Source organism: Cyprinus carpio, chromosome A5, assembly GCF_018340385.1.
Source record: "Cyprinus carpio isolate SPL01 chromosome A5, ASM1834038v1, whole genome shotgun sequence".
Lineage (NCBI taxonomy): Eukaryota > Metazoa > Chordata > Actinopteri > Cypriniformes > Cyprinidae > Cyprinus > Cyprinus carpio.
Genome location: NC_056576.1, coordinates 26,871,756 through 26,891,564, shown reverse-complemented (window position 1 = coordinate 26,891,564; position 19,809 = coordinate 26,871,756). Strand labels below are relative to the sequence as shown.

At 36.4% G+C, this 19,809-nt stretch overlaps 1 protein-coding gene across 1 annotated transcript in view; it reads left to right on the top strand.

Moving 5' to 3' along the window:
* The window catches only part of LOC109093377 (cotranscriptional regulator FAM172A homolog), a 157,554-nt gene that overhangs the window by 62,180 nt on the left and 75,565 nt on the right, over positions 1–19,809 (top strand). The window contains exons 6-7 of the mRNA XM_042756649.1: positions 392–607; positions 16,287–16,406. Of these exons, the coding sequence (XP_042612583.1) occupies positions 392–607; positions 16,287–16,406 (336 nt within the window). The remainder of the gene's footprint in view (positions 1–391; positions 608–16,286; positions 16,407–19,809) is intronic.

Here is a 19,809-nt window from a genome sequence, read left to right as displayed (position 1 = left end):
TTTAATATTTTTTCATGAATTAAAATTAGACGTACATCTAAAACATGATTTTGACTTATAATATATATATATATTCCTGGATTTCCTCAGTATTGCTCTTTATGGCGAATTTCAGCACACTAACTAAAGCTGAAGCTGAATTTGAGCGCACATGAAAGCAACACTGACCTCCGTTCGCATCGAGAGCCGCTCTAATCCCTCTCCCAACAGTTCACTCCTCTACTGCATGCTGCACAATGCCGTGACTCACAGCACTGGCATACATGCCTCTCCCCGGACACCTTGCTTTATTATGAAGGGCCGGTTTGTTTTGGCAACTCAAGTACAATCAGAAAGAGCATGGGAGCCTGTTTATTTGTTTATTCATTTGTATGTGTGTTTTGTCTCTCAGGAGGGCTACGGGGTGATTGTGCTGAACCCCAACGAGAACTCTCTGGAGGTAGAGAAGGTTCCGGATTCAGCCAAGAAACCATCCCCGGATGCCTCTGATGAGCCGGCTGAAAAGAGAGAGAGGATGGAAGAGCGGGAGAACAAGAAAAAGAAGGACTTTTATGAGAAGTATCGCAACCCACAGAAGGAAAGAGAGATGGAGCACATCCCGATACGAGTGAGTGGCTGAGGGAGGGTGATGGGTATGGAGAGAGAGAGAAAAGAATATGAGTTGAAGTAGAGGGTGAGAAGGGGTTTTAGGGCCACACATGTGTGGACAGGAGGCTGTGGAGAATTTGGACAACATACAGATTTTTCATCTCACTTTCTCTGTTTGTAAAAAAAATCACTGTTTTTATTCTTTGATGCGCTTTCTGCCGAAGTGCTTTCCCATTTTAATTTAGTTTAGTTTTAATAGACAGTGTGTCACAGTTTTGAACCAATAGGGAGAAGGAAATTCTCATTCTAGAGAGCATCTGATTGGCCAAAAAAATATTTTATTTTCTCAGTAAAGAAATGCAGTAAATTTTAAATGCAAATATCTGCTAAATTAATTTTGTCGAAACAGAAGTAGCAGCAAATCCTTTCTTCCATATTTTGACACACATCCAAGTATAACAGGTTTTTGAAAAAAATAAATAAAAGGAAGGTGCGGACTTGGCTATATAGATTTTGAGAAGTGTCCGTTGCTCTCAAAAATGGAGGCTAAGTTTTTTTGGTTTATTTGATTGTTGGAGTAGTACGTAATGTTTTTTTTCTGAGGGGAGTAGTAATAATGATTGGTTGATTAATTATTAAGATGATTAATAAGAATTTTTTAAATAGATGGCATGAATTTTCTTTTCATGCTGACTTCAAGAGTACAAAGCATGCAAATGACCTTAAAGCCAACAGAAATGTAATGGTATCTTTAACAAATAGTCACAGATTTCGAAAAGATTATACCTCTCAAACACACATTTTTGCGTATGCCCACCACAGATAATACGTTCTAAATCAAAGAAACAAATAATTTCTAATGCAAAACCATGAGGCAACCGGATGAAACAAGGAAGCATCAATTGGAAATACATCAAATTTGTGTCCCGAAAGTTAGCGCTTTGTTTTATCACCATTTCGCATATCGTCACACTCCTCATTTACCGTCATTGACTCAGTAGCGGTGTGTGAGCTGTCAACACACTTCTGAGGCTACCTTCACACACACAAGGCACACTGAGGTTTAATTATCTGCACTATTAGCATCAAGTCAGCTTTAAAACCATCAAACCTCTCACTTTTCCTCTCTTTTGTAAACAAATTCTCTTAATTACCCTCTTTTTATCGCCATAAACTAACTCTGACACCTATCCTTCCTTAATAAATTCTCATTGAGGACAGAATTCTGTGGTGTTGCCCAGATGAAGTTGTTTTTTTAACACACACACACACACTCAGTAAGAGAAAAAAAAAATCTATGAAATAGCCATCAGTGAGTGTGAATCTGAGATTTCAACACCTCGTCCATTTCTGAGGCGTTTCATCAGTGTTGGTGTGGTGAATAGAGGAAGTTGCTCTCCAGGCTGCTGTGTATAATGGAAAAACTCACCGTCAGTATCTATAAGAGCCCGATGCTGCTAACATCTTCATGCGCACATGCAACAATGTGTGCTGAGGAAGAGATCGAGAAGGAGTGTGTGTACGTCTCCGGTAGGAGCCGCATCCCCCTGAAAAGGAGGAATGGAAGAATCCATATTAATGTCTTAATAAATATTTCAGCTGGGATAGTTTGGGATTCATATAATGAGACGACTTAGCATTTCTCGCTCTCCCCCTGAACTTTGGCACATTAGAAGTCTAGTAGTATGAGATTGTTAGTCCAGTTCTGCAGGATGGCCTTACAGTATTCTGCACTGTGACGTCTGCATGCTTTCCACGATTCAGTGCGAGCTGCACCAGCACAAGGACGTGCGCTGATGACTGTGTGTCTGTGACTTATACTGTACAGTATGTGTGCTTGTGAATTCCTGTAGGGAGCATTGAAGTGCTGTTGCCAAGTGGAAACGCACGCAAGGAGGAAAAGCCGTTTTGTGGGAAATCTTTAGTTTATATGTGTTGTTGGTTTGTTTCTTTTTATATAACTAATATCCTGCAGCACATTGTCAGTGGCTGAAATGTAATGATTCAGCGCTCTGATTTCATTTTCTTTGTATACTTTGAGGTCCTTTATGTTTGTTAAGGGTTCATGTGCAATAGCACTAAAGTGATTATAGTGGCATAAAAACATAGACTTTCGTAACATTGGAAATAGTTTCATAATATTTCCAAACATTATTAGCTGTGATTGTTAAGGCAAACATTGCTATTAGTGTTGCAAATAATCTGTGTTGTTTAATGCTTCTTTTCCTTCTAATCCCCTAACCCTAATTATTACACTTAAAACCACGACTTTTCTAGGCACAATATATGACTAAAACTCAATGGTGGGCTCTTTTGAAATGGGCTCGTAATCAAACAAAAGCCTAAAACCACTCAGAACATATTAGCAGCCGCATAGCAGTGCCCTGGAAGGCGCTTAGTATAGTGGTGATGAGTTTTCCATTGGCAAATACTACAAAAATTTTCTTCAGAAAATTGTAATACAATACAATACAATATAATATAATATAATATAATATAATATAATATAATATATAATATAATATAATATAATATAATAAATATAATATAATATAATATAATATAATATAATATAATTTGTTTAACAGATCATTAATGATTCCGTTACATCTAAAAAACAATATAACCACACTTTTGTTCATGTTTTAAAACGTTTATTGTTGTTTCCTAATGACTTAGGTAAAAACAACACAAACTGACTGAAGTATTTTTGGTAACACTTTGCTTTGCACTTTGTATGCATTAACATACTAACAATAAGCAATACATTTGTAATGTATTAGTAAATGCTGAAATTAACATTTAATGAATATTTATAAATGCTTAAGTAGCAGTTAACTAATGTTAACAAATCTTATTGAACCTTATTTTAAAGTGTGACCCAATTTTTATTGTTTTTTTTTCTAAAGTAACCGAAATTACCATAAATTACAAAAATGTTTTGCCCTTTTATTTACAAATAATAATAACAACAATAATAATAATAATAATAATAATAATAATAATAATAATAATGTTTATTGTTCGGTTGATTATTTTAGGTAGCCTTATTTATTTATTTATTTATTTATTTATTTTAAGCGATAAAAGTTTTTGTACTTCCTGGGTATGAATTACTGCCCTATATTCATTGGCGTTCTTTCAGTAAGATACCATGTTCTGACAAAAGTGTACAAAGACGTAGGCCTCATACACGAGCATTTATATATTTGTGTTCAAAGACATAGGAATCATGCACACAGATTGATTTGATAACCAGCACTGAAGTCCTCCATGACTTCATATTAGCACACACATTATTTGGTTTTACATAGTAGCATTGCGTCCAATCCGATTGTAGACTGTTGTCTATGAGTCTACTCAAATCTTTTTTCACACATTTTTTTTTCTTTTTATAAATTAGTAATGCAGTGATGTCCAGGTACATTAGCTTGTGTGTGTTTTCTCCTCCTCTCCACCCATCCTCTCAGCTCCTAGAGTAGGAGGCGGGTCACAGCGAGTCCCATTCTCCCAAAGTTTTTAATCTTTTATAGTGGCATTGTACACGACTGAACCTCCTCTCCTCCCCTCCTTGACTCCCCGTAGAGCACTAGACCACCTGCACGCCGCTCTGGCCGGGCCCTGCAGCTCCGGGCTTTAGTAGCACTGAGTTGATTAATACACTTCCTTACCCCCATTAAGGAGCCCTTAACTGCCTTTAGCACTCTTACTTTTTAGCCCCCCTTCAGGCTGTGAGCCCCCAGCCCGGCCTAATCTCCCCACAATCTTACAGATCACAGCCCCAGTGGCCCACGGCTGCTGACGCCGAAGGAGAGAAGTGGACATGAGAACCGGGGGGCTGAAATAGTGGGGGTGGCATACAAAGTTTTTTTGGGAGTTCACTTTACTCTGAATTTGAGGCCTAATCCAGTTACCTATTTTCTGTCAGCCAAGCGGAGGAATAGCAAGAACAAAACCCACATTCAGAGCTTAAGAAGCTTCCAAAGATTTCATTCAGCCTGAGCGGACCCGGCTTAGGGCCCCAGCCCCAAGGGGAAAAGAGCAAGTGGACAAAAAGCCCAGTGCGCTCAGCCTTTCTCTAAAGCACCACTTATTTTTGTAAATGACTAGAATCCTTCTCCTAACACTTTTTTTTTTCTCACATTTCTTATTGTTGCTTTTTTTGTAAAACGGTTCGGCTGCGAGAGAAAGGGAGAGCACTTCGTCAAACATTCAGATGCAGCAGCTTGTAGGAGGTGTTTTTCATTTCTTTTCTTTTCTTGCTCTTTCCATCTTTCCGTTTATTCTTTTCTTAAGTGCCTGCAGAACTTTTAAGTGTCAGATCCTTGTGGAGATGGCATGAGTTTATTGAACACTTAAGATCGCCGTCGCTTTCATACATCATGTACGCTATGACCTAACAAGAGAAAAATAAAACATCCATTGACACTAGGCCTCTGCTTTACATTGTTTTGCAACACACAGCTCTGCTTCTTGTCGCATTTACCATGAATTGATTTTCAAGGCAGTAATATTTAAATGTTGGATCTGTTACTTATAATGCTGAAAAATGGCCTTTATAGTTACAATAGAAATGTTCTGGGTTGATGTAATGTGGCACAACACATTGGGCCTTTTTCATGAAACACGAGCTGAATGTGTAAATCATTTGTGCATCCATTCATGCAACAGTTTTACGTGCAGTTTACACAGAAATTTGTTTTGCTCATGTTTCATGAATAAGGCCCACTGGGTCTTTATGAATTATTGCCTACAGGTTTTCTTACTTGCAGAGTTTATTTTTCTTCTGACAAATTCACATTGGATTGCTTTTTAAGGGAGCACATGCCTGAAGTTAGTAATTAGCATATTATATGGCCAGAGTATTTCCATATAAGGACTTACAGCCTGAGTATAATAATAAATAATAGGATTATTTGTCAACTGTAATTTATTCCTTTGATGGCAAAGCTGAATTTTCAGCAGCCACTACTCCAGTCATCAGTATCACATGATTCTTCAGAAATCATTCAATATGCAGATTTGCTGCTCAAGAAACCTCTTTTTATAATCAATGTTGAAAAGAGTTGTGCTGCTTAATATTCTTATTAGAAATATTTATTATTCTTGAATAGAAATATCCTTGCTGAATAATTAATTTCTCCTTCAAAAAAATAAAATAAACAAATTTAACAACAGCTGGAAGGAAGAATTTCATTTCATATCTCTAAGCCATATCAGCAATCCCCATGGCATTTGCAAAGTGCAAAACGTGTCGCACTGATTTTAATATCGGACACGCTGAGAAATATAACGTTACTTAGCACATTAAATCAACAGCACAACTGTGCAAAAGAGGCACAGATAAAAGAACAATGTTTAGTGTTTATGTAATAACATTTTTAATAATAATAATAATAATAATAATAATAAGAACAATGTTTAGTTTTTATTGAAATGAAACGTGAATAAGTCACATTATTATCATAATAACGTGACTTATTCATGTCCCCCCCACCCTCCCCCCACACACACATGCTCAGAGATCTCATGGGTTTTGGTACCCAAATGTTTATGGTTGCAATGCTTAACCAATATCTTGCATATTATTATGAATGCAAGCATATTGTATTGTCTCTAAAAGGCACTCCAGAATCATATAAATGTGTCACCGATGGGGCACTGGTAGAACGTTGGCATCGGTTCAAGGGGTTACGGCTGCTGTTCCTACTTTGTGTACCTCTACTGCGTCCGTCGTCTCCACAGGAACGACATCCATTATTTATCCCTCGTCTTCTCTCTTCTGTTCCCCCGGGGACGAGAGGAATCCGTGTTTTGGAGATGTACTGTTTCCCAATGCATGGCTCGTACATCCCTAACCTACATGTCTATTAGATATGGCCCAGCCGAGCCGGAGATGTCAAGAGACTTGTATTCTGGCTCGGGTTGTATCAGCCTCAGTCAGTGTTCCCATAGCTCAGCGACACTTCTGGAGGTCGTCTGTGTGTATGTGAACTTTGGCCTTGAAGACCTTCCACATAACCCCTCATTGCCAACACAAGCGTGGAGACCGGACGTGCCTTAATTTAACTTCTGAACTGGTGATGTGGCCACAGCAGAGGTCAGAATCACAGGTTACGAGGTTCTCTGGTGTTTCAGTTGTGTGGGCATTTGCTGTGTGTGTGAGTGTATTTATTTATTTTGAGCTCCACTGACTTATGAGTTGGGGCATCTGTTAGTCCAAGTATGCGTCTATATGTGTGTTGATATATATGTATATTTGGGGTATGTTTTGTTTGTGGTTTTATTTATAACACTGTGTGTGTGTGTGTGTGCAGTGTGTGTTGTATTTATGTATGTGTGTGTGTGTGTGTGTATGTTTTATTTTTTTATATATATATATATATATATATAAATATATATATATATATATATATATATATATATAATATAACTTGCGTGTTAATTAATTCATTTTATATTATTATTATTATTCAATCCAAAACTGTGCTTTACTTCCTAATTTATTTGTTTTCATGACAAAGAAAATTCCATATATGTGACACCACATGTGGAGAATAAATAAATAAATACATAAATACATTCCAACATAAACTTAAGCCACTTAGATAAACTTTGAATGGCAAAGGTTTCACGACAGTAAACATTAAAAGATGCACAAGTTGTGACAGTTTTCTTTATTTAATAAACAGTTTTAAATTTGGTTTACTTGCATAGCTTACATCAGTGGCAGTTGGACAATCGTTCATAAAATTTATTTTAAACCATCTATTGATGCTGCTGTTCTGCGTTGCAGTAAATGTTTTTTTTTTTTTTTTTTTTTTTTTTTTGTTTGATTTTTTTTTTTTTTTTTTTTTTTTTTTGTATGTTTTGGGTGGGAGCAAGAAAGTGAGAGAGTGAATGTGAGGTGACTGTGTGTCTGAGGCAGCTGTCTCCGTGTGCCTGTATGTACGTGTTGTCCTGTTATTTTTGCATATGAACTGCTTGTCAACCCTTGCCACCGTCTGAGATCTCCTCTCTCTGAAGCTGTGCACTGTAACCGCTCTCGTGGCGAATCCCGCTGCAACTCGGCTCAGATGTCTGCTCCCAATCTTCCCGTTAGGTCAACCAAGAAACACATCCAATCTGCTGTCAGAAGCCAAGGCAAGGGCCTTCACAACAGGCCTTCACCACCAAACAACACACAAACCACTGTCTGTGCCTTCTTCCCCCTAACATCAATTAAAACCAGGCAGTAATTTAATCTGACAATCACAGGCTTTGAGAGAGACAGGTTGAGATGTCACAGAGATGACCTTTCTGCCCACATGCAGCCAAGAGCTGTCTTTTGCCTAGGCCTTTGTAGTTTGTTAATGAGATATTGATTTGAAACAATGCACTAGCAAATTTTGTCAAGATTAGCTCCATGCTAACAAGGTCACAGCGATGTCACAGTACAGTCTCGTGTTTATCAGCACCAAACCTCCACCTCCTTTTTTAAAGAGCCCTCTTAAGGGGTCTGTAACCCCCCCCCATGCCTTTTTCATTTGCTGTTTCCCCTAAGCATGTTGATATTCTGCCCACATCTTTCCCGTTGGCCTCGTTTGTCATTTTACTGGCTTTCGGTGAGCTCGCTAGTCGTTAATTACTTGTGATTTTCAAGTCATCTCCTTGGTTCATGTTCTCTCCCCCCTTTCCCCCTCTGCTAGATATGAGGGCTCCTGCCTCGGTCACACTCTTTTCTGAAGGAGCACCTTGTCTGGAACTGGCCAGGTGTGGACGGCGAATCTGCAGGAAGTGAGTGCCAGTGCTCGTTTTGCCAGCCTGAGGCGTCTAGTGTTCCATGCACACTAACAGCGCTATCAGGAAGTCCACACGCCGCCATGAAACCCAGTCTCAGCCTTATCCGAGTATACAAACCCAGCACTCACACTGCCAACTTTCAAATCCCTCAGCATTATCAGCTTTCCAAGACTCCTATTTCTTACTATCAGTCTGCGGTCTCTGTAAATGCTAGCCATGTGGAGCTAGCGACAGGCTAACGGACATTAGAAGCACTGACAAACAGCGGGAAAGTAGTTCCACATTCTAATGGCTCCAGTGATAATACAAAACACGCAATTACCTACTTTGATTGTTTGACGTTAAATCGTTTAACTAAATTAAAATAATCTTATGTACTGATATAAAGCTAAAACTGGCCATTGAAATGAGCTAAGGGGAATGTGTTTGCCCAGTGTGGCTAGAAAGAGTTGCCTTGTTAATTCTAATTGAGCTTTTTTGATATTAGAATGTCCTGAAGAATGTTCTTGGTCTGATTAGGACCAAGTAGTCTTTACAGACTAGAAATGAAATGTAATATTTCGGTACTAGATTTAAATTTAAAATCTTTCTGTAGAGCGGACTGAACTCTTTTTGCTACTTAAGGTTTTAAAAAGGAGTGCATTTTTAAAATTGATATTTGAAATCATGAAATTTTACATTTTTTGTTGGTATCATGGCACCTAGAGTTTTGGTATTGCAATATTACGTATATTGTAGTGTTATAATAGTTTGTGAATTTTGGTGACTTTGTTGATTTTTAAAGCTACAAGGACAACATTTAAATATATATATATATATATATAGTTATATATATATATGTATATATATAAAAGATTTATATATGATTTGAAAATATACGCCATACCCTATATAGTTTAGGATAGTAGATATATATGATCAGCAAGGATGTATTAAATTGATCAATGGTGACAATAAAGCAATTTATAATGTTATAAAAAGTTTATATTTCAAATAAATGTTGTTCTTTTGAACTTTCTATTCATCAAAGAATCTCAAATAAATGTTTCATGGTTTCCACAAAAATATTAAGCTGCACAACCGTTTTCAGCATTGATAATTAGAAATGTTTCTTGAACCCCAAATCAGCATATAGAATGGTTTCTGAAGAATCTGGCATTGAATGCTGGAGTAATGGCAATAAATGGGGTAACAGGAGTAAATTACATTTTATATATTAAAATATAATTAATTTTACCAGTGAACGTTGCTTTTAAAGGAAGAAAGTAGTTTCTGCATCATTGTTTAGAATCTGGTTTTATAAATGCATTTTAGGCATGTACCATTGTTCTTTCTGTTGTTTTTTCATATCTATTCATTCTGGGGATTTGAAGTTGTGTCTCATAGAGCCAACATGGGCTGACATGTGTAAAGTACTAATGAAGAATGTAAAGTAGAAGGATGGAAGTTACAGGATGCTCACTGTGGATCTGAAATGCAGCTGTGAATCTTCATTTAATGGCATTTTTTCCTTCTGATTGCTGACAATGAAGGTGATAGATAGAAGGATGTGCTGGAAGAATCTGTCATACTACAGAAAAAGTGAGAATCTCTCTCAGATGCTGTTCACATCCTGTGTTCCAGTACAAGGGGTTTGCAGTGTGTGGGACACCTCCATATGACGTTTCACAGATTGTGTGGAGCATTTCCAAGAAAAGAGCAGAAAAAAAAAAAAAAAAAAAAATACAACTACACTATATTGATAAGAAAAGGTAAAGAGGATACTCAAATAGTGTGTTAATATAACAGAAGATGCCGGATGCTGTTTGCTGTGGTGAGGTGAAACTGTATGAGGAAACTGCAGTCCATGTCAATTAAGATACATACTGCAGACATGCATGTGGGCACATACTGTTCATGTGCTGTTGACATGGCATGCGATTTGACAGGAATCTTTTCATTTTTACTGGATCAACATTCTTTCGTTGGATTTTGCCTGTGAATATAAAGTTATCTAATTATTATTATTATTTATTTATTTGTTGATTTATTTTTGTTTTGTAAGTCAAATGTGAGATTGTCCTGCTGTGTAATTATTCATCATGAGCTGTGATTGACAAAAAACATTAGAATGAGCAATATGGAGTGAAATAAAAAAAACAAAAAAAAAAAACAACAAAAACGAATAGCTTGTATTTAATTACATATTTGAATTACTATAAAGGTGTCAATAAGTAGATATCTCACCAGTTTCTGTGGAGTTAAATCCAGTTTTAAATGGGCAAAAGTATATGGTAGACAAATTATGTTGGATGTTACCTGTTTGTGAAAAGAAATATGTACTCTACCTACTTATTATTAAATATTACTATATTAATTTGTCGCACAGTAAGTAGAAGGTCAGTATGATATGATATAGACCATTTAAGGAACTATTTTAGCATTTGTATTTTTTGATGCTAACGATGCAGACAGTTAATGTCCATACGTATGCAGAAACATTAGCAACAGGTCTCCGCAATCTTGGAGTCTTCCAGGTCTTGCACATGCATGGATGAGATGAGGGCTGACAGCAAGAGAGAGAGAGGGTGAACCTGTCACCAGGAACTGGTCTCTACGGGTGTATTGTTTCGCAGGAGATAATTAACCCTAGGAAATAATTACACAAATATGCAAATGCTGTTTAGATAAGTGTGAGCTCTATCAGAGGAGGTTGTCAGTCATAGGGGAAGGGTTGGAGGGAGTCGGTGGACTATGTGTGCTTGTGTGTACATGCAAGCCAGGTGTCAGACTCTGTGCTGGGCTGATAAGGGGAGGGGGATGTTACCTGGTTTTATGTGGCATCACCCTTGTACAATAGTGGAGACTTCATTTATTGAAACACACACACACACTTATGCACAAACAGAACAACATAATGGTCAGTTTTATGTTTGCTTCACCATAAAATAACCTCCCAAGATGCACTCTTGAAATTGCGGTAGGTTTTATTTTTGGTCAGTTTTATGTTTGCTTCACCATAAAATAACCTCCCAAGATGCACTCTTGAAAAACTTTATACATGGTCAATTTGATTATACTATGAAAATTTTTTTTTTTAGTATATTTAGTTTATTATTTATTTCATTATTTTTAATTTTTTAACGTTTTTGTTTCAGATTTTTTTTTTTTCAATGACTATCAAAAAACAAAATTCTGAACAATATTTTTTTTTATTTATATTATTACTTTATTTTTAATTTTTTATTATTATTATTCACTACTTTATCTATATCCTTTATTTATTTATTTTTAAGCAGTCATGAACATTTCAGTGAAACTATGTGTGTGTGTGTGTGTGTGTATATATATATATATATATATATATATTAAGTGCATATATTTTTTAAAATACTATTTTACCTGTTTTATTTAGTGTAGACACTTGAGGATGGGATCTGCTGACTTACAGGATGCCAGCTACTTTCTGTGTTTCCCTGCCTGCATGGCCTTGATAACATCAGCTGAATAAAACAGTTGTTTCAGAGGTGGAGAAAGTTCTTATTTTAATGAAAGATTGTGATTCTTCAAATATCATAAGTACAATAAACCAGGGACTTTTATATAGTGAGTGCATACAAACTAACCATCAGCCGCTGCACCTCTCTGTGACCGTGTGTCCGGGTTTCGCGTGTGTGAGCACAGAGAGCTTTATGAATATTAAATGTGGTGCACTGTGATGATGACTCAGCTTTGGTTCTTCAAAATGCTTTGATGTCTGAGGGTGCGAGAGAAAGACATGCAAACTCGTCCCTGTTTTCACCGCCCTGCACCTACCTTCCAGCCGTCCAAGGAAATCTGGGCTCAGCGCTTTCTGCCAGTTGCATCACGCCGTAACCCCCCCTCCCACCAGCCTGTTTATTTACTTTCATATTTGTGTCCTTTCGCCAACACAAGTCATCTTGGTGACAGGAAATCTCTTCCCTCCTGCCAGCTCCTTCAGCTCTAATTCACTTATTATAGTGCTTTTCAAAAAGCTAATCAATGTGGGAGAGCTGATGCAAGATCATGAGAGAGAGGCTAAACACAGGGCAAGGCTGCAAACTTTCAGAAGCTGATTGCGACAAGGCCAGCTCTTTATATCATGCAGCTGTATAGCTGCTGCATTCTCCATTTTATGTTACAGACAGTCACATTCCCTTACTTGTTGCTAGCGATTTTCCTCTAATTTAGTTGTTATTCTGCATTTAAACGATTGCCGTATTTGCAAACAAACACACAGATCAATGTTGCATGTGCCAGTGAATGAATGAATGCCCTTTTTCTTCTCTCTGTCTCTCTCTCTTTCGCCTTGCATTTGTAGAGTTTTATAACCCCAGGCCAGTGTTAATTACGAGTGTTGTGTTTGTGCCCTGCTTGTGTGACCTTCCGACGTAGGCCGATTATGTGTTTATCGCTCGTATAGAGGCTGTATTGATCAGTCAGTGGGGTACAAATTAAGATTTCAACTTGACATCACACCATCTATTGAGTTTTGCATTGGAGACATTTGCAGTATGCAAGATTCATTGATTAAGATATATTTAACTGAGTGAATGTGGCTGTGTGAGAGCTTATGGGTGCACGTCTTCAGGCAGTCTTTAACTTAAAGGTCAAACCTTTATATATATATATATATATATATATATAATATATATATATATATATATATGCATTCTTTATAAAAACTGACCACATTCTTCATTCTTTCAAGCAGACGTTTATTTATAGAAAAAAATATAAATTAATCATTATTAGGGTTACTAAAGTCATTCGGTTAAGAGCAGTGAGTGATTTTCTCTCTGTCTGTTGTTGCTTTATTAACATTAATAACACATAGAACAGCAATTAGGTCGCTGTCCCTTTAAAACTGAATTCACGGATGCATCATACTGATACACGTCCATTTTTCTCCCAACTATTTCCATTCACTTAAGACGTCAGTGAGTGTGTTTACGTGAATACTCGTCAAAATGGACAATTCAACATCATTTTGTCTGTATTTCTCCGTTCATGCGACACGAAAGAGAGCTGAATTCAGTACTCGTGCACTGTGTGAGAAGTGCTTTTCTGTGTGCGTACTTCAATTGTGTGTGCTCAGAACACAGGCCCCAGTTAAGTTCTCCTATGCATTGTCATGCTTTTCAAATGTATCTATATGTCTGCTCTTACTCTTTCTCCCAGATATTGACATTTTTTTACTTATTTTTTAGCTTATGTCCCGCCGGATAGGTCAGTAGGCTGTTACAGTTCAAAAGTTTGCACCTCCTAACCATGCAGGAGATTAGTTCTGACTGGATCTCTTCTCAAATCGTCCCTCCCTAACATTTTCATCTTGTTTTTATTTGTTGTCAATTTTCGTCATCGTTTTTGTCATTCAAAATGAGTTATTTCGTTATCTTCTCATTTTCGTCTGTGAAAAAAATTTCGTTGACGAATGAAATTATCACTGGTTGGGATTTGTCTCTACTTAATTTGCACATCTAGACTTTGCAATATTTGCCCACTCTTCTTTGCATAACCGCTCAAGTTCAGTTAAATTTGATGGTGATGGTTTGTGGACTGCAGTCTTCAAGTCATTCCACAGATTTTCAGTGGGGTTTAAGTCTGGGCTCTGACTAGGCCATGCAAGGACATTCATCTTTTTCTCCTTCAACCACTGTGTGCTCAGTTTTGGTCATTGTGTGCTTTGGGTCATTGTCATGCTGGAAGGTAAACCTTCTTCCCATTGACAACTTTCTGGCAGAGGCCTGCAGATTTTCCTCAAGAATTTGACGGTATTTTGCCCCATCCATTTTTCCTTCTATCCTGACAAGTGCTCCGGTCCCTGCTGCAGAGAAAAAACCCCAAAACTGGATATTACGGTGAACGTGATTTCACCAAACATGTTCCTGGATCAACATCCTTGTTGATCCTGGAACAACATTCCAATCAACCAATCAGAATTGAAGGATAAGTTTTCTAGAAATGTCAGTTTTAGGCTTAAAATCAGGGCTAGATGCTTATACACCCTTGTTATTCCCCTATCATTTCCTTCTGATTTTAGAAATAAATTATGGGTAGGGTTAGGTTTAGAGGTAGGGATTGAGTTACTTCTATAATTTTGGACAGTAATGTCGATCCAGAATCAACAAAAGATGCTGATCCAGGAACGTGTCTGTCTTGGCAAAATCGAGGCGACCGGATATTACTATCTCCATACTTTACTGGAGGAATGCTGTTATTTGGATGGTGAGCTGTGTTGGATTTCCGTCCGACATATTGTTTGGTGTTGAGACCAAATAATTACATTTTAGTCTCATCTGCCTCAGAATCGTCAAGGTGCGTTTTGGCAAAGTTCATTCGTGACTGTATGTGGCCTTTCTTGAGGAGTGGCTTTTTTTCTAATAGATTATTTCTACAATGACCACTCCGCCATAAATTCCTGCAACTGCTTCAGAGTTGCTGTAGGTCTCTTGGTAGCCTCTCTTTCCAGTTTCCTCCTGGCTCTTTCATCCAGTTTGGAGCGACGTCCTGATCCAGGGAAGGGTCTGTGTTGTACCAAATACCTTCCACTTCTTAATGATAGACTTCACTGTGCTTCTAGGCATTGATAAAGCCATGACTTGTGCCTGTCCACAACTTTTTCCCAGGGATCTTTTAACAGTGCCTTGCCATCCATAGTTGATTGTTTGCTTCAGTAACAAAATGTGGTTACTTTAAAGGGGGTGATTATATATATATATATATATATATATATATATATATATATATATATATATATATATATATATATATATATATATATATATATATATATATATATATATATATATATATATGAAGAGTTCCTAAGCAAAAGCCTCTAAAAGCCATCTTGGTCAAAAATGAAATAACGATAACGAGTGAATGCTCTCCACACATAGTATATGTTCATCAAGTACTTTCACTTCAAATGTGCAAAAACCCAGCCTCAACCCATTCAGAAGTACTAGTACTTACATAGAAACCTATACATAGTAGCCAGAAACAAATGCTAATTTTAAAGAAAAACGTCAGAGGCTACTCTTCATATATATATAATATATTAATATTAGTGAGTTAAATATATATGTAATTTATATTTTACATTTTTATTTATATATATATATATATATATATATATATATATATATATATACTGTATATACTGTATATATACTGTATATACTGTATATATATATACTGTATATACTGTATATATATATACTGTATATATTTTTATTTTAATAAAATATTAGTCAGTTAATTAAATGGGGTATCCACATGATTTTTATCTGAATTTGTCCTCATTATTTCACTCTGAAGTTTTTGAACACTGAATAGATGCTCTAAATTGGTGTGTAAATGTGAGTGGTCATGTGTTAATGTATCTGTCTGATGTCAGTAAGGTGCAGAAGTTTGGAATGAAGCATTTTTGCAGATTAGTTTCAATAGTTTAGTCCAAAGTATTTTTGAACTGGTTTTCGTTTTGAAAGTTACTGTTTGTTTTCATGGTATGAACATCCTGGTGAAGACCAAATTATACTGAATGAATGAATTATTATAATAAATATAATTATTTAAAATTATTATTTATATAGTTCTATATAGTAATATTCATTTTCAGATATGTATATTATTTTAATATATTAATTGACATTACTTTTTACTTATTTATTCAAATCAATTTCAAATCAACTTTTAAATCAGTTTTTTTTAATCATTTTTTTTTATTTAGCTTTTTTTAAGCGTAATTTTTCTTTATTTATTTCACTGTATGTCTCAAAACTTTTCCATGGACCCTCTAGCACTCTCTTGGGAGTCTCTGGATCCTAGCTTGAAAACTCCTGTTTTAAAATGTCAAGGAAAATCATTATATGACCCCCGTAACTTCAATTATTCCCACTCTCTCCTTGCAGGAAAACAGCACTCCAGAGGAACACACACTCTATGTGTGGGACCACTTCATTTCTAAATCACTTGCGAAAAACATCTTCATTGTGGCACACAGCTATGGCGGCTTGTCATTCGTGAATTTGGTAAGTATTTGTTATTATTATGAAAAGCCCTCCCCCTCCACTCCCTCAGCACACACACACAGTCATGTTAACCTGTGTGAAAAGCAGCAAAAGAGAAAACAAAATGATTCGAAATAAATAATGCTTAGTTTCTTTGAGAAAGTGCTTTTGTAAACAATCCAGTTCATCCTTGTCTAAGGCGGGCACTAAGACTTCCTTGAGCAGGAGGGAGTATTGAAGAAAGAATGAGAAACTGCAATGAGAGCTACAGCTCTGTTAAAGCATGTAGAGCCTGAGAGAAAAGAGAGACAAGTCATGATATGGGCAGTCGGTCGCAGAATACACAAGTCAGAATGACAGAAAATAAACGTTTGATTTTTACATAGTCTCTCATTTGGATAAAAAAAAAAAAATGTGCATAGGGTTAATGGACCATTTATTTTATCATTATTAATGTGTATATTTATTAATTAATGTGGTTATTCAGCAACTAGATTACTAGATGGGAATATTTTCCCATTAACTTTTTATGTTTTAATACATAACTAATAAATAATTATTTGTAATCTATTAACATTTTGACCATTAAAACAAACAAACAAAAAAAAAAGATTTGGGCCACTATATGCATCCTTGTTTTCAATGACTTTCATGAACCTCCCATATGTTGAATCTATAATTTTCTTGGCCTGTTCAAATATAGTTATTGTTTTGTCTCAGGCTAAATCTTATGTTTAAAAATATTTCTCCATCAGGTTAGAGAATTTTCCTACAGTAAGATCAACGTCATCTTGCATTATCTAAATTTTTTTTTCCAAAAATTGGTAGTAGTTGGGAGTTGATTTTTTCAGTCCTTCTGCCACCTGAAGGGGTCCAAAGATGTACTTCAGGAGAATCCAGGTACATTTTATATGTGAGAATTGGTGGCACTGGAGGATTAAAAGTTTGTTTGTAGTTTTTTTTTTTTCTTCTCAACACATTTTTCACCCTGTCGAATATGCTGAAATATGCTGCAAAGTTTTGAAGTCATTGATGGTGAAAGTAATTGGTAGTTGTATTTCACATTATCAATCTCAAGCTGGAAATCTTGAGAACTATGCTGGAATTGAGTTCTCAGGAATAATGTTTTGGTCTGTTTCTCACACAAAGCTATTGTATGATTTACAAGACTTGAAATCTAGTGTATAAGTCTTGTGAGCTACTTTTATGGTGCTATATTGTCCTTGACCGCTAATGTCTCATTATATGGCACAGATTATTAAGATCATTCCCTTTTGTTTTTCATGGACAAAAGTCAGTCGTAATTGTTTCGAATGACACAAAGAGAAAATTATGACCAAATTGTCATTCTTTTGTTGAACTCGCCCTTTACCTGAACCTCGTGAACTTCGGTTTAAAGCTATGTACCCTGTGTTACATCACCTTTGAGGTCAAGGTTCAGGTAGCTTGTCACAATCTCTAGTCTAGGTGTGCGCATTGTTAGGACAACTTCTTCAGGAGCATGCTGGCTAACCTTTAACCTAACATAACCACACACTTTTTTTTCGCTTTTTTTCGCACACTCTCCTTCACCTACATGGGAGCTCTTTTCATGAACCCATTCCACTTTTCTTTTAAATTGAGAGAAGGGAGGGTGGTGCGGATGGCCACGACTTAGCATTCCACTGATAATTCCAGAAATATGTTTTTATCTGAGGCAGGAGTCTCTGTGTTTTGTAATTTGAATATAACTGTTAAATATTTATGTGGCGTTGTGGCCATGACAGCCCCTTTGCTGGTTGAGGCATGGCGGTCTTCCTCCAGAGATCTGTTTAGTCGTCTTTCTCTGATGCATCCCTGTTTTTCCCCCTTTTCTTGCTTCCAAAAAAACACACACACACACACAGGCGAAATGCTCACTTAGAGATACTATTTCATATATAAACCATGCTTATGCCTTTCAGTGGTTCCGTTGTCTGTGGTATGGAGTAGCAGGTATATTCTGATGAACTGGATGAGAAGAACTTAGTCTTCAAATACTGATTATCTGTATAGATCTTATAAATGAACCAGTCAAAGTTTAATCATTTTAGATGTTCCATTCCTTTAAGTGAAACTTGATGTGTATTTATAGTGTTTTATTTCAGTTTTTATTTATTAATTCATTTATGTAACATTTTATAATGACAAACAAGAACTCAAATCATCTGTGCATTTCATTGACAGTAACCCAATCTAAAGAGAGAGCTGATCATGTGACTTTAAAAACCTTTAAAAATGGTTCAAGGTGAAAGGAATTAGAGGCCAAGATTGAAAAGGTGGACACAGAGTTGAGTTGAGGACAGAAATCTCTAGCTCGTCATAACAGATTGCCTGAAAACAGGCAGTCTGTGGCTTAATTACTGCTCCCTTTAACTCCTAACAAACACGTTTCTGATCAGGCACATCAAACACAGGCCGATTAATGTCTTCAGCATGCTGCCTCTCTCTCCCTCTTTCTTTTCATTGAAATTAATTTTTTTTTCGAAGGCATTATGTTGTAATTATAGATACATCAAAGTGTGCCTTTAAGTAAGAGTGGTGCGTCAGGGTTGGATAGCTTTATGTCAGGGCTCACTCTTCCATCTCTGTGTTCCTGTTTCAACAGTCTCTGTTTCTTGTCATATCTGTGGCATGAATTCTGATTTTTAGGAGACTGTAGACAAACTGTTCTCTCTTCACTTTTTGCCACTCTGTTTTCCTACTTCTGGCTCTATGGTTGCATTTGAATTCCTGTTGTTTCATAGTGTGTACTGAATTTGAACTTATCAACCATTTATATGTATTATGAATATATTACCAGATAGGCAACATCCTGTGGCTCATGTGCACTGATCTATAATTATTCAGGAGAACTGCAAAGAATTGAATTATGTTCTTATTCCTCTTAAATTGCCCCTATTATGGCATTTTGAATACTTCCTTTCATGAATCGTGTGATGTATATGTATGTGAATATAAACGATCTGCAAAGCTGTAAAGTCGAAAGTGCATGATAAATACAATTATTGGCTCCCAAAAGAAAAGATTGACTCTGAACAGCCTAAACGAATCGTCAGTAATTCTACATGTCATGGGGAAAAACATTTGCATAATGCCCACCTATGTTTGGGTATGAGATAATGCCCACCCATGTTTTGAAAATGAGTTGATTTTAAATGCATATTTTGAGAAAACAAAAGCATTTATTGACCTTGCATGCAAACCTGTGGTAGGAGACTCCAAAAACAATATTAGGAACCTTAAAAATGGAATAATACTTTAATACAGTACTTTAATCATTTTGGTTACTTAAAGGTTTCATTGACTATGTATTATTCCTACACACCATTGATATTAAACAAACAGTCAGTAACTGAACTGTTTTAAGTCTCAGTAATTGCTTGACTGTGCTTGATTCACTTAA